This window comes from Pithys albifrons, chromosome 28 (genome assembly GCF_047495875.1).
Source record: "Pithys albifrons albifrons isolate INPA30051 chromosome 28, PitAlb_v1, whole genome shotgun sequence".
Classification (NCBI taxonomy): Eukaryota; Metazoa; Chordata; class Aves; order Passeriformes; family Thamnophilidae; genus Pithys; species Pithys albifrons.
In genome coordinates, this window is record NC_092485.1 from 5,438,041 (window position 1) to 5,450,118 (window position 12,078).

At 60.0% G+C, this 12,078-nt stretch overlaps 1 protein-coding gene across 1 annotated transcript; it reads left to right on the forward strand.

Moving 5' to 3' along the window:
* The first annotated feature begins 2,407 nt into the window (after positions 1-2,407).
* On the forward strand, positions 2,408-11,462 carry ETNK2 (ethanolamine kinase 2). The gene is made up of 8 exons (XM_071578873.1): positions 2,408-2,645; positions 6,179-6,438; positions 6,923-7,060; positions 8,163-8,305; positions 8,411-8,494; positions 8,900-9,069; positions 9,713-9,786; positions 9,932-11,462. Exons 1-8 carry the CDS (start codon positions 2,427-2,429, stop codon positions 10,002-10,004), a joined length of 1,161 nt encoding a protein of 386 aa, XP_071434974.1. The 5' UTR covers positions 2,408-2,426; the 3' UTR covers positions 10,005-11,462.
* Positions 11,463-12,078: the final 616 nt, after the last annotated feature.

Genomic DNA, 12,078 nt, shown 5'->3' on the forward strand with positions numbered 1-12,078 from the left:
TCACCTCCAGTTTGACCAGTTCAGGTGCTGGGAGAGCCATGTCCACAGCTGAGCACTGGGAAAGATGTCTGTAAAGGGGAGCTTGAGCTCCTGAGCAGGACCTGGAGCAAGTCAGTGTCTCACCATGGGAGTGCAGCCCCTTGCAGAGGCTTCTCATCCTCATTTCTGCAGCCAGCAGTGACTGCTGATGAGTTCCCAGTGCTGAGGAGTTCCCAGTGCTGATGGGTTCCCAGAGCCGATGAAATCCCAGAGCTGATGAACTCCTAGAGCTGCCTCACCTGCAGGGATGTTTGGGAGAGGGATGCTCCTGCCAGCAGCAAAGCAGGGGCTGCTGTGTGACCTTCCCAGCCAGGTATGCAGCAGCCTCTGCTCTGTTCCCAGCCCCACATCCCTCTCTCCACAGATCCTCATTCCCTGCCCTGCCCCACAACAGCCTTAGGGCAGAGAGGATGTGGCTGAGCGGATGTTTGTGCCTCCTGGGAGAGTCTCTGCAACCATGTAGCATTTAAACCTCTTAACGCTGGGATGCACAGCCCTGGATCTCTAGAAATGGGAAATTTAAGGCACCCCAAAGCGTGATGTGCTTGTTTCCATCACCTTCCGCAGCATTGCTCCATCACGGGGGCGAGGGGAGCGGTGGCAGCTCCTCTTTGGGGCCTGGCAGTGCAGGGAAGGGGCCCCAGCAGCCAGAGGATCTCCCTTTCATCCAGCATTTCCTGAGCACGCCCGGGCGCTCCAGGCAGCTGCTCATCAGCACAGGAAACCCCAGGAACTGGAAGCGGTGGCAGCCCAGGCAGGGAGGGATGGGAGGGAGGGTAGAGATGCCCCGAGACCCTCAGCACGGGGGAATCTGCTCAGGTCAGTGCTGGAGCTACAGCTCGTGCTCTCCACAACCCTCTGGATGTACAGGGATGCTGGCAAGGATCTCCTTTTCCTTCCAACCGCAGGGAAACTCCACTTGGAAATAACTGAGCCTCCTCTGCCCTCTGTTACACCACAAAGGCTCTGGTCTGGAGAAGACAAGAGTGGATGTGAGCTTGCAAATGCACCGGGTGACTTCAGCCCCTACCCTGGTTTCTGCCATAGCCCTCGGCTGGAAAACACTCAGGCTGGCCTAAAATGGGATGTTTTTGTGGATCCAGTTCTATTCCTGTTCAGCACGGTTGTTTTAAGCATCAGGAGGAAAAACGCCGGGGCTGCTTGTGGTGCTGCTCCTGGGCCCCTTAAGCCAGGCTATTAACACCTCTAATCGCCTGCTCCAGGGGCAATTTCCCGGTGGCTGAGGCAGCGCTGGCTGCGAGGCACCATAACCCGCCACGGCCCGGATTAGATCGTGCCGGGCGAGCAATTAGGCCACGCTCAGCCCAGCAAAGCCCGGGAGCAATTATGACCATCCTATTAACACTGACAGAGCTCGCTCTATATTTAGAACACAGGACCCGGCTGGGGCATTTTTCCCCTCTTCCTTAAATGATTTTCCCCAGGTCTCCATGGTCCATTTAGCTGATTTCAGCCGCAGCCAGCTGTAAACTTTGGAGGGGGCATTCTCTGCTCCCAGCCCTGTGCCGCTGTTATTTCCTCTGATAATGAAGCCGGAGAGGAGCCGTGCGGGCTCTGCCACAGAGCGAGTCCTGCTTTATCTTTATCCACCCAACCTCTCCCCAGCCCATCCAAAAATCTCTGTGGGAGGTCAGTATTGGTGGGCACGATGGTAGCAGGGCTGGAGAGATTACCCCGAGGGGATACATTCCACCTGGAGCCCTGGGCGCTGCCAGCTCATCTCACACGTGGCATCCTCATCCTTTTTATTCCCAGAGGGATGGAGTGGGGGCCTGTGCGGAGCCCCCCGGGCCGGCTGAGGGGCTCAGGGCATGGACGGGGAGGTGGAGAGCACCGGCTGCAGGTGTGGTGGGGGGCGGTCCCGGTCCCGATCCCGGCGCGGGTCCCCTGGGATGACTTAGAGGTTCCAAGAATGGATGGGGGAGACATACGGGACGAGAGAACCGGCAACAGAATCCCGGTGCACTGCCCAGGATGCGGGTGGGATGCGGATCCGCTGCCCGGGTCCCGGTGCGGATGGGATGCGGATTCATTGCCCGGGTCCCGGTGCGGGTGGGATGCGGATCCGCTGCCCGGGTCCCGGTGCGGATGGGATGCGGATCCGCTGCCCGGGTCCCGGTGCGGGTGGGATGCGGATCCGCTGCCCGCGGTCCCGGTGCGGATGGGATGCGGATCCGCTGCCCGCGGTCCCGGTGCGGATCGGGTGCCCGCTGTGCCGGTGCGGTGCGGTGCGGGTGGGATGCGGGTCCGCCGGCGGGTCGCGGTGCGGGCGGGCGCTGCCGCTGCCGGGGAGGCGGGCGGGAGGCGGGCCGGTGACTCATGGCTTCCCTACGGCGGGCGGCTCCTCCCCGCGCAGCCCCCGGCACATGGGCCGCGGCTCCGGCAGCGCGGAGCTGGCCATGGCCGCAGCGCCCGCCCGCTGCCCCGACTGCCCGGGGCCGGGGCCGGAGCGCGGGGCTGGCGGCGGGACCCCCGCCGTGCCCCACCTCGGCATTGCGGTGGACGAGGGTGACGTGCTGCCCGGGGCGCTGCGGATCGTGCGGGAGCTGAGACCCGGCTGGGAGCCGGCCAGGGTGAAGACCAAGGTACGGGGGGGACCCTGCGCTGAGACCCCCGCGGGGATCGGCCCGGGGGGCTGCACAGCCCGGCCGGGGTGCGGGGTATGGGGCTGTGGGGTCTGCCCGAGATGATAGGGGTTCACCCGGGGGAGGGAGGCTACAGGGTCTTCCCCAAGGGGGTTGTGAGGCTCATTCCGGGGGGCTGTAGGTCCACCCAAGGGGGACCGTGGGGTTTATCCAAGGGGGGCTCACCCTGTGGAGCTATGGGGCCAGCCCTGGGACAGCAATAGGTGCTTAGTCTTGGGGAGCTGCAAGGTTCATAGAAGGGTGACTGTAGAACCCACCATGGGGGGCTCTAGGACCTGCCAAAGAGGGTGTCACACCCTGTCCCCCCACGGCTGGTTCTCCCATCCACTCTTACAGCATAACTGTGGCCCCATCAGGTGTGCAAAGGGGTGACACTCCCATCACACACATCCCCACAAGCTTCAGGGATCTCTCAGGTGCTCAATGAGTGGTGACTGTGAGTTCAGGTGTGTCCCCAGGGTCCTTCCAGGCTGCCAGGGTGGGGGTGAAGGCTGGAGAGTGCCTGCAGGGGCTGGGCTCGCTTGGGTTACTTGTTGGCTCACACCTTTCCCAGGCTGCGTGGGTTGAGCTGCAGTTCAAGTGGGAGTTGCAGTTCAGCTCTGGGTTCCCTGCACGGGACAGGGCTTGGCTGTGTGGAGCTGGCAGAGCAGGGCTGGCACCTGCCTGGCATGGGAATCCCTTTCCTCCTCCTCACCTCTGCCCAGGTGTGCCAGCTGGGGAGAGACAGGCTGGTGGTGTCTGTGCCCTCTCCAGTCTCCTGGTGATGGGCACTGGAGTGTGGAGGAGGTGCTGGAATTGGGTGCACTTAAACTGCCTGCACGTGTGTGTGTGTCCTCCGAAGGCACTTGCTTCCCGTGTGCCTGGAGTGCCATTAAAAATGTATTAATAGCCAAGTGTAATTAAATACAAGAAGCTGCAGGAAAATACATCTGAAAGGGCAGATGGCAATAGGCAGGAAGCTGGGAGTTGGGGTTGTAGGGGCAGGAAATGTCTTGCTCTGTGCAGCACCGAGCACAGACCTTGGTTTCTGAAGGACCCTGGCGGCTCCCTGGTATCTCTGCAGGCATTGGAGGAGTCAGTGTTCACCAGTGTTCACACGTGTGTGTGTTTTTAATTTAAAAAAAAGCAAAGCCCACACTTAGGAGTGGAGGGAAACCCCTCCTGTTGCGTTTCCCTCAGTGCTGAGCCATTCGGAGGGGACTGGAGCGGTGCAGGGTCCTCAGCTGGTTCCCATTAGCATTCCCGTTCCCTTGTTCCCTTTCCTGGTGCCCTGGAGCAGTGCCCGGTTCTCACCACCTCGTTGCCCGGTGTCAGTGCACAGCTGCCTGCAGGGGCTGTACCAGCCTGTGCCAGTGGCATAGGAAAATCTCCTGGAGCTCAGGGCAGGGTGTGGAACGCGGGGAGAAGGATCTGGGTGCTCAACCTCTTCCTCCTGCCCTCTCCCTGCTGGGGGCTCCAGCCCCCTGTGCTCCAGGTTTGCCCACTTCCCAGGGCTCCTGCTCCTCATCCTTTAAGCATCTCCGTGCCAGTGAGTCAGCCCACCCAGCTCCCAGGGAAGCACATACTCCTCCAGCCCCCATCCAGAGAGAAGAGCAGCAGCGACTGGAGCCAAACCCCTGCAAGCACTCTGGCATGGTTGGACTTTTTTAGCCTGATTTTGGCAACAAGTCTCCTGGCCCCGGGCTGGGGGAGTTGAGCCAGCCAGCACAGTGGTGCCTTGGGAATGCTGAGGGGTCTCCAGCAGGTGCAGCACCAGGTGTTGGATTTTGCTGCTTCTCTTCAGCACTTTTGCACAGGGCTTGGGTGTCGCTTCACATTTAATTGCTGCGAAGCTCCTGGTGTGGAGTCACACGCTGTCACACACGCTTTTTCCTCCATCCCTGCTGTCACACAGCTGCAGCAGGGAAGGATTTGGGCTGGTAGCAGGGTGACTGCAGTCTGAATCCACAAGGAATAGCACCAGGCACCTCCCAAGCAGCTGCGCTCATTCCTCGGGAGCGGGAGGAGCTGCCGCCTCCAACCCAGGCGAGCCCCTGCCTGCAGGTTGCTGAGGAACCACGTGTGCGTCTCCAAAGTTAGTGGCCTGGAATTCAGGGGGGGATAAGGCTCAGTAATCCCGTTAAACCTGCTGGAAAGGGCTGATCAGGCTGTTGGGCAGCAAAACAAAGCAGCACAAGGACTTTGCTGAGCATCTCGAGGTGGAGCCGCTCACCTGCGGCCGAGGTGTGTGTGGCTGAGGGGGGACACCGTTTCCTGCATGGATGGGCCATGGCACCTCTGCTTCCCGAATTTCCAGCCTCTTGGGCCTGCAAGGACAAGGAGAGAAGAGCTGAGCATGGCACTGTGGTAGAAACACAGATTATCTGCCCTGGGAAAAGCAGCTTGAGAAGGTTCAGCCCATCCCAGCAGCCCCCCAGGACACGGTGGCTGCCTCCCCCCAGATCCCCCTCCAGCTGTGGAACAGGGGCTGTGAGCACCATCGAACTTTGAGGGTCTCATTCCATGCTTTGAGTTTCCCTCGGGAGGCTGCACGGGGAGCCCTATATATAGCACCCTATATAGGAGCGTGGGTTGCTGAGTGGGATGTCTAAAATTATCTGTCCCATCCCCGAGCTCCGCGGCTGCCGTAGCACGAGCCCTCACCCCCTCCTGCTCCGCCAGCACCACACCTGCTCCGGCTCCCCGAGCCCAGAGGGATGCAGGAGTCATTCCCACGGGGAGCAGCAGCACCCCACGGTGCAGAGCCAGGACCACGAGGGGCTGAGCATCCTGCAGTGTGGGGGGCGATGGGGCAGGGGCTTCCCGTGACATGATGGAGACCCCAACCCCCGGGTGCACTGGAGGTGACGGAAATCCCGCCGGGATGGGCAGCGGAGCCGGGCAGCAGCCCTGGCATGTGCACGGGCAGGCAGCCAAGGCGGAGTGATGGGAGAACAAAACTCCCTTTCCATCTGCGAGGAGCCGTCAGAGCAGTGACACGAGACGTCCCCAGCAGAGACGTCTCCGCCTATCAGCGCCCCGGCCCCGCGGGGAGGGTCGGAGGAGGGGAGGGGGTGGTGCTGTTTGCTCCGGGTTGTTTTCTGCCTTGCTGGGTTTTTTTCCTTATTTTGAGCCAAAAGATTTACGCTGATTTTTTGGGAGCGATTCCCGGGGCTGCTCGTGTGCCAAGAGTGCTGGCGGCACATCTGGCCACAGCTGTTCCTGAGCTATTCCTGAGCTGCCAGGTGAAAAAAGCAGCAGGATTTCCACCCAAACCACCAGCTTGGTGCAGAACCCCAGTTCACCCCTGAACCCTGAGGCCTTGCAAACTCACGTCATCTCCCACAGGAGCATTCCTGGCTGTGCTGCCTCGTGCCTTCTTTTGCCCGTTGTTGCTGTGTTGCTTCCCCCCCTGGGATCTGCTGGTGGGAAGGGGTTTCCCCATTCCCACCTGGCATGGCAGGGATGTGCAGACCACCCTTCTGCCCCTGCAGCTCTTCACCGATGGCATCACCAACAAGCTGGTGGCCTGTTACACGGACGAGGGGATGGCGGATGCGGTGCTGGTCCGTGTCTACGGCAGGAAAACGGAGCTGCTCGTGGACCGGGAGACGGAGCTGAGGAACTTCCAGGTGCTGCGTGCCCACGGCTGTGCCCCCGACCTGTACTGCGCCTTCCAGAACGGGCTCTGCTACCAGTTCCTGCCGGGCATCGCGCTGGGGCCCGACCACGTGCGGGACCCCCACATCTTCAGGTGTGTGGGGACCCTCCTGTCCCCCTGGGGGAGCCACAGGGTGGTGACATCAGGGCTTATCCAGACACAAGGGGTTGGGTCCGTGTTTCCAGCTCCTCTCCCTGCCCTGGCTCTGAGTTGGTTCTCGAGCATCGCTGTGTGTACAGGCCTGGGTGGTGCTGGGGGGTATAAATGGGCCAAACTGCAACTGGGTTCCTCACCAGATCTTTAAAGCATCAGCTTTAGGTGAATAGACGTTTACTGGGAGCTTTGGGCTGGATTTGCCCTGGAAAGGTGTGCACTGTCTGAAATGCTTCAGAGGCTGATTGCTGACATGGAAGGCAGTTTCAACTGTGCTGATGTTGTGATTTTAAACATTATTTTTGGGGAATCCCCCTCAAGACATCCCAAAGGGTTTTGGGGGATGTCTTGAGGAAGATTTTGAGCAGTGCTCCTCTCGGGAGCTCTCAGAACACCTCTCACCCCTCACCTGTGCTTCCCCCAGGCTGGTGGCTCAGGAGATGGCCCGAGTCCACGCCATCCATGCCAACGGGAGCCTCCCCAAGCCCATCCTCTGGCAGAAGCTGCACAAATACCTCACCCTCGTGAAGACAGAGCTCAGCCCAAAGGTATCCAACCCCAGGTAAAGGCAGAGGGATCCCAAAGAGCCAGGCTCTGGCTTGGGCACCCGCTGCCCACTCAGCTCTAGGTCTGTACAGGACCAGGGGGAAGAGCCCTGGTTCTCAGGTAAAGACTCTGTGGGAATCTGGGGATGGTTTTGGGGCTGGATTTGGCCACGTGGCCACTTCTGGATCACGATCCCTCTCTCAACTCCAAGAGCAGGTGGGATGGAGGCACCTCCAGCACCTTCCTCCTGCCAGTCTGCAGGTGATTTTTGCTGTGTTAGGGCAGAGGCAGCTCAGGGATGTGTCTGTACAGCATCCAGGCAGGACCCAGCCAGAGCCATGGACTCCCACCTGCTGTACTAATCCTCCTTGTCCCCCTTCTCCCTGCAATTTAAGCCTAGAATAATCTGGAGCTCAGGCCTTGCCTACGGTGGGGACCTGAGCAGCAGGGCTGAGCTGACAATGACTACTAGAAACCCTGTATAGATTAAAGCAGCCAGTTCCCACTTCAAACCAGCTCATCCCATCTCTGGGAGGCTGGGTTGACCCCAGGTGAGTGTTGGGGTGTCTGGGAAGGATTCGGGCAGCCCCAAGAGGCGGAGGAGGTGAATGAACCCCAAGGCAAGGGAATCATTAACCTGTGGTAAGAGGCAGAAGGGCTTTTCTCAGCACTCGCCCCACCGCAGGCAGACTTTACCCAAGCCTGCACCTTCAGTGCAGCCAATTAGGCAATCATTAACGAGCTCTCTTCTTGGAACTGAGACTCCTGAGGTTACTGGGAGGCTACGTGCTCTGGCAGAGTCCAAAGCATTCCCGTTGCCTGGGGGTTAATTGGGTGTTTGGAGAGTGAGCACTGGGGGGGTTCGGTGGCAGAGTGGGTGAATTTGGGAGATGGATGTGGGGTCTGGGGAGAAAGGAAGGGCTGAGGCTGGGCCGGGGGATCTGCCAGGCTCCCCCAGGACCACGCAGCCAAACTTGACCTCCCCCTCCCCACGCCAGCCTCCTTAGCCCTTCTTTGTGTCACTGATGAGCACCGAGGGAAGCCGGGGCAACGCTGCCCCTCTGCCCCCAGGGTGGCTCCCGGTGAGCAGCCGTGATTCCACCCATGCCCTTCCCCAGCCTCCAGCAGGATGTGCCCAGCCTGGAGACGCTGGAGCAGGAGCTGGCCTGGATGAAGGAGACGCTGTCCCAGCTGGGCTCCCCCGTGGTGCTCTGCCACAACGACCTGCTCTGCAAGAACATCATCTACGACAGGACTCAAGGTCTGTGGCAGCGTCTCTGTCTGCCCAGCGAGGGGTCTGTCCCTCGCCCACCCCCGGGGCTGTCACCCCCATCCCCCCTCACAGATCCTGCCTTTGCCTCCCCAGAGCACGTTCGCTTCATAGACTACGAGTACACCGGGTACAACTACCAGGCTTTTGATATTGGGAACCACTTTAACGAGTTTGCAGGTGAGTTGGGCTCCTCTCCATGCACTGAAGGTTCCCCCAGCACTGGCTGTCCTGGGGTCTCCCCATCCATGGGGACAGTTACAACCCCAGTCCCATGGTGGGAAATGAGGCTGCTCTGGGGTCTCCCCATCCCTGGGGATGGAGGAAGGAGTTGTATCCCCAGCCCTGTGGTGGGAAATGGGGATGCCCAGGGTTAGAGTGATGTGTGAGGGGTGAAGGGTGTCTCTGGTGGCACTGGGCACCTGGAATGCAATTCCTACATGAGCCTGGCCCTTAACCTTGAGGCTGGGTGGGTGCTCTGAATCAGCAGTCGATCCTTGGTTTGGTCACATCCCTTTGCCATGGGGAAACCCTCCCTCTTGCCCCTGTGCCCCTCGGGCATCGCTGACCCCCCTCCCCTCACAGGTGTGAAGGAGGTGGATTATGGCCTCTACCCCAGCAAGGAGACCCAGCTGCAGTGGCTGCACTCCTACCTGCAGGCCTACAAGCAGCTCACCCAGAGTGACCCAGGAGGCCCCAGGGTGTCTGAGGAGGAGCTGGAGGCTCTTTATGTGCAAGTGAACAAGTTTTCTTTGGTGAGTGGTGGAGGTGGGAGGAACCAACCTCTCTCGAGAGGTGAAAACACAACCCAGGCGATGGGTTTTCATCTGCTCTTGGGCTTGCAGCTTACCTGGGGAGGATGGAGGTGCAGGTGCCAGCCTGGGGGTTTGAGGGCAACTGGGGCACGCTGTCCCAAAGAGCCTGGCAGCACCTCAGAGAACTGAGCCCCTGGGCAAGGTCACAGATAGCGCTGGCTGCCTGCAACCCACCAATGTGTGCCAAGGGGCGGCAGTCTCTGATAGCCATGGCCTTGGGCATCCCTTCAGACAGGCCAGACATGAGGAAATCCTCTTTGGTAAATGCCATGGGCAACCTGAGCCAATTTTCTGGAAACAGGACAAAATGTAATTGCTTTCCTGGCTGGAGCTGCCAGCAGGGACATCCCTGCAAGGGCAGGGGCTGGTACCCTGAGCACACTGGGTTCAGCATCCTTCCTGCTGCCAGCCCTCAGGAGGGCATAAAAATAGAGGTGTGGGCCAGCCCCAGCTGGCTGCTGCCCTGTGTCCCATCATCACAGCCATGGGAATTCTGGAACCAGACCAGGAGAGGCACGAGCAACTCATCCCAGGGGCAGGGATGCTCCGTGCCCATTTCTAATCCTTGTTTTGTCTGTTGCAGGCATCCCATTTCCTCTGGGCATGCTGGGGCCTGATCCAGGCTAAATACTCTACCATAGACTTTAATTTCTTAAGGTGAGTCCCCTGTTTGTTCCCAGCACAGTTCAGAGTTAACTCCCTGGAGCCAGAGGGGCCAGGTGGTCCCTCCGTGCCAGGGCCAGGGGACATGGGGCCAGGGGGACAAGTGCTTCAGGTCTGCCCCTCTCTGGTCTCTTGGCAGATATGCAAAGTTAAGGTTTAAACAGTACTTCAAGATGAAGCCAGTGGTGACAGCCCTGCAGGTGTCCAAATAGCGTCACTGGCCCCGAGCCCCCGAGCTCTTCTGTCCTCGCTGCGTGCACAGCCCTCGCATCCCCCTCGCCCTTCCCCACCCAGCCGGGGACGAGGGCAGGTCCTGACGGGTGGGAAGGGGGAGGAGAGGAGCTCTGACCCGGCCACCGATGGAAGGGGACCCTGGACATGCCCAAGACTGGACCGTGAGATGCTGGAGAGGCCCGTGGCCTCAGAGAGGCTGCTGCCTACACGAGGAAGCCTCACCATCGCCTTAATGCCGAGCCCCGCTCGGCCCCGGTGCCCGGCAGGTCCGTGCCCTGCTGGCACTGCTGCTGCTTGGCTTGGCACCTGGTTTGCTCCCTCTGTGCTGTCCCGGAGGGGGAAAACGGGTCCCCCCAATCCGCTCAGGAGCCCCCAGTGCTGCCCAGTCACTTTGCTGCCCAATGCTTATGTTGTGCCCGTCGCCTTCACTGCTCACTTGGTCCCCCCATGCCCTGGGTGTCACTTGGGCTCCCACCCCCAAACCAGCACCTTCCCTGGGTCAGTATTGATCCCAGGCATGGGACCCTTTTCCATGAGGGGTGGGAGTGCTGTGCTCCAGCTGGGGTAGTGCAGGGGACAAAGGGGCAGAGTCAGCCATGAGCCACATGGGTTTGGGACCAGGGGGGTGCTGTGGGTGGGCACTGGGTGTCTGCACCCCCTGCAGGGTGCCCAGTCCGTGGCTGGCCCTGCCTGTCCCCATTAGCTTCATGGCTTCCCCTGTAGCACCCTGTGCTGCTGGAACAAGGGGCTCCCAACTCTGCCTTCCCTGTGTCCCCCAGGGCCAGGGGGGGTTCACCCTGCTCCTCACCATCCCTGTGCTCCTCCCTTGGCTGTGTCCCTGTGGGGGATCCCCCCAGGAGGAGGCTGGACAGAGCTGACCTGCTCCAGGAGCTGGGCACAGCTTCACCCCCTTGGCACTTGGCTGCTCCCCCACCACAAGCTCTGTGAGGCCCATCTTGGCCTGCTGAGCACTGTCCAGCTCATCACAGTGGTTGTGCATCACCTGAGGGTGGACTCATCCCTCTGCTCATGCCTTGGCTGGTGACTGTCCCCTCCCTATGGGCACAGGAACCTCCCCCAGCAAGAACCAGGACTATTGTTGCATCTGTGTTTGTTTTGGTGCAAAATAAAAGCTGCTGGTAGCTGAAAATTGGGGATGGTGGATCTGGGTGGAGCTTGTTCCTGAGCAAGAGCAGCATCCCTGGGGCTTTGGGGTGCTCCTGACTCTTCTGCAGCTGAAGGGTGTCCCCTGCAGGGGGACTCCCCATCCAGCCCTCAACCCCAAACTGATGAAGTCCAGGTCCAAATCTCTGCTCCAAAAAGTCATCTTTATTGTGCCAAGGGAGTGGGGGACGATTGTAAACAGGTATGTGAAATATACAGGTTAAGTTACTCATCGTCTTATTAACAAAATAAAGCTCTATCTATATTTACAATCTTTTAAAAAAAAATAAAATGAAAGAGACAGGAAGAGCTGCAGCTGTGGGGCACATCTGCTTCCAGTCCCTCTGCAGCACAGCCCATCCCACCCTGAAAACCAGGACCCTTCCCCAGGGACCCCAGCACAGGGAGGGGGAATAAATAAAGCACTGACACAGGGCAAGAGAGGAAAGGGGTGTTTGCTGGGCAGGTGAGGAGGCAGGATGTTCCCTTGGATAAAGGATGGCCCAAAGGCAGTGGAGCAGCACCAGGGCCCTGATGCTGTGGAGTTTCTGCTCTGGACCCCCACCCTGGGGCTGGGGACAGGGGACTGCAGGGCTGGTTCCCCCCAGCCTTTGCTGCAGGCCGGGGTGATACAGCAACTTTGTGTCCCCAGTAAGGTCCCCGTGGGGTCGGTCAGACTGGAGGCAGAGCCACGGAGCCTGTTCTGGCTGTGGCCACAGGGAGGTGCACGGAGTCTGTGCACAGAGGGATGCAGTGGATGTACAGCCAGACACTGCAGACACACACACAGGCACTGTCTGTGCACAGCCAGACACTGCACACACACACACACACACACACAGACACACACAGGCACTGTCTGTGCACAGCCAGACACTGCACACACAC

Bases quoted from the DNA above. Each gene is read 5' to 3' on its own strand.
- ETNK2 (XM_071578873.1), top strand. From the start codon at position 2,427: ATGGGCCGCGGCTCCGGCAGCGCGGAGCTGGCCATGGCCGCAGCGCCC. The intron at 9,070-9,712 runs GTGAGTGGTGGA...TGTCTGTTGCAG, and splicing joins AAGTGAACAAGTTTTCTTTG to GCATCCCATTTCCTCTGGGC. The intron at 9,787-9,931 runs GTGAGTCCCCTG...GTCTCTTGGCAG, and splicing joins ATAGACTTTAATTTCTTAAG to ATATGCAAAGTTAAGGTTTA.